The sequence below is a fragment of the Sinocyclocheilus grahami genome, unplaced genomic scaffold, assembly GCF_001515645.1.
Source record: "Sinocyclocheilus grahami isolate Dianchi unplaced genomic scaffold, SAMN03320097.WGS_v1.1 scaffold8625.1, whole genome shotgun sequence".
Classification (NCBI taxonomy): Eukaryota; Metazoa; Chordata; class Actinopteri; order Cypriniformes; family Cyprinidae; genus Sinocyclocheilus; species Sinocyclocheilus grahami.
This window is the reverse complement of record NW_015512147.1, coordinates 4298-5152: the sequence shown is the minus strand read 5'-3', so window position 1 is coordinate 5152 and position 855 is coordinate 4298. Positions and strand designations below refer to the sequence as shown.

Sequence of the window (855 nt, the reverse complement as noted above, 5' to 3'; positions counted from 1 at the left end):
CGCTGGGTCAAAACGCTTTTGATAAATAATTAGTTGCTAAACGGTTGTCATCCTTTTGTAGTATGAAAAAGCCTTATCTGGAATATTAAAACTTTTGTAAGATTAATTTAAACATGTTAAATAAAATGAATATTACTGTGTTCTGACAGACAGCGAAACCTTTGATGTGATGGAACTGGCAGAGCATGTCAAGAAACAAAGGTGGTGGAACAAAATGTTTGGCAAAAATAACTCTGGACCAGCTGCTGAGAAGTACTCCGTTGCAACACAGTTGGCCATTGGAGGAGTGAGCGGCTGGTTAGTCGTTATGTGTAACATTGATGCGGCTCAAAACACTGAGTAGAGTGTAACCAAACAGCTGACTCTTGTGTTTCTGTTAGGTGTGCAGGGTACTTGTTCCAGAAAGTTGGGAAGCTTGCAGCATCAGCTGTAGGTGGAGGCTTCTTTTTGCTCCAGGTAAATTCTAAAACCTGTAAAAACCAAGTGCTTATCATAATTGTTACGTTGAGAGCGTATATTATTTATGATTGTTTAAAGATATAAGCAGCCTCCGATGCACTTTCAGATTGCTCATCACACAGGCTACATTACAGTAGACTGGAAAAGAGTTGAGCAAGACATGAACAAGGCTAAGAAGCAACTGAAGCTGAATTCAGACAAGCCTTCTAAAGAAGTGAGAACAAAATTTAATGAGGTAAGAAAAACGTATAATTTGTATATGGGTCAAAGACGTTAAGATGTCCACATCAAAAGAAATTTGCAAAAGTGATTTTATGTCCAGAAAGCACATTAAATGTACACTTTATATTAAAATATAACCCAGCGCTGGGTTAAAAAGGGACAAACCCGGCTATT

The 855-nt window shown here is 38.0% G+C and overlaps 1 protein-coding gene across 1 annotated transcript in view; it reads left to right on the top strand.

Moving 5' to 3' along the window:
- The first annotated feature begins 122 nt into the window (after positions 1–122).
- LOC107578066 (FUN14 domain-containing protein 2-like) overlaps positions 123–855 on the top strand; it is a 2366-nt gene continuing 1633 nt past the window's right edge. The window contains exons 1-3 of the mRNA XM_016264060.1: positions 123–297; positions 381–456; positions 566–694. Coding sequence (XP_016119546.1) covers positions 170–297; positions 381–456; positions 566–694 — 333 coding nt within the window. The 5' untranslated portion in view covers positions 123–169. The remainder of the gene's footprint in view (positions 298–380; positions 457–565; positions 695–855) is intronic.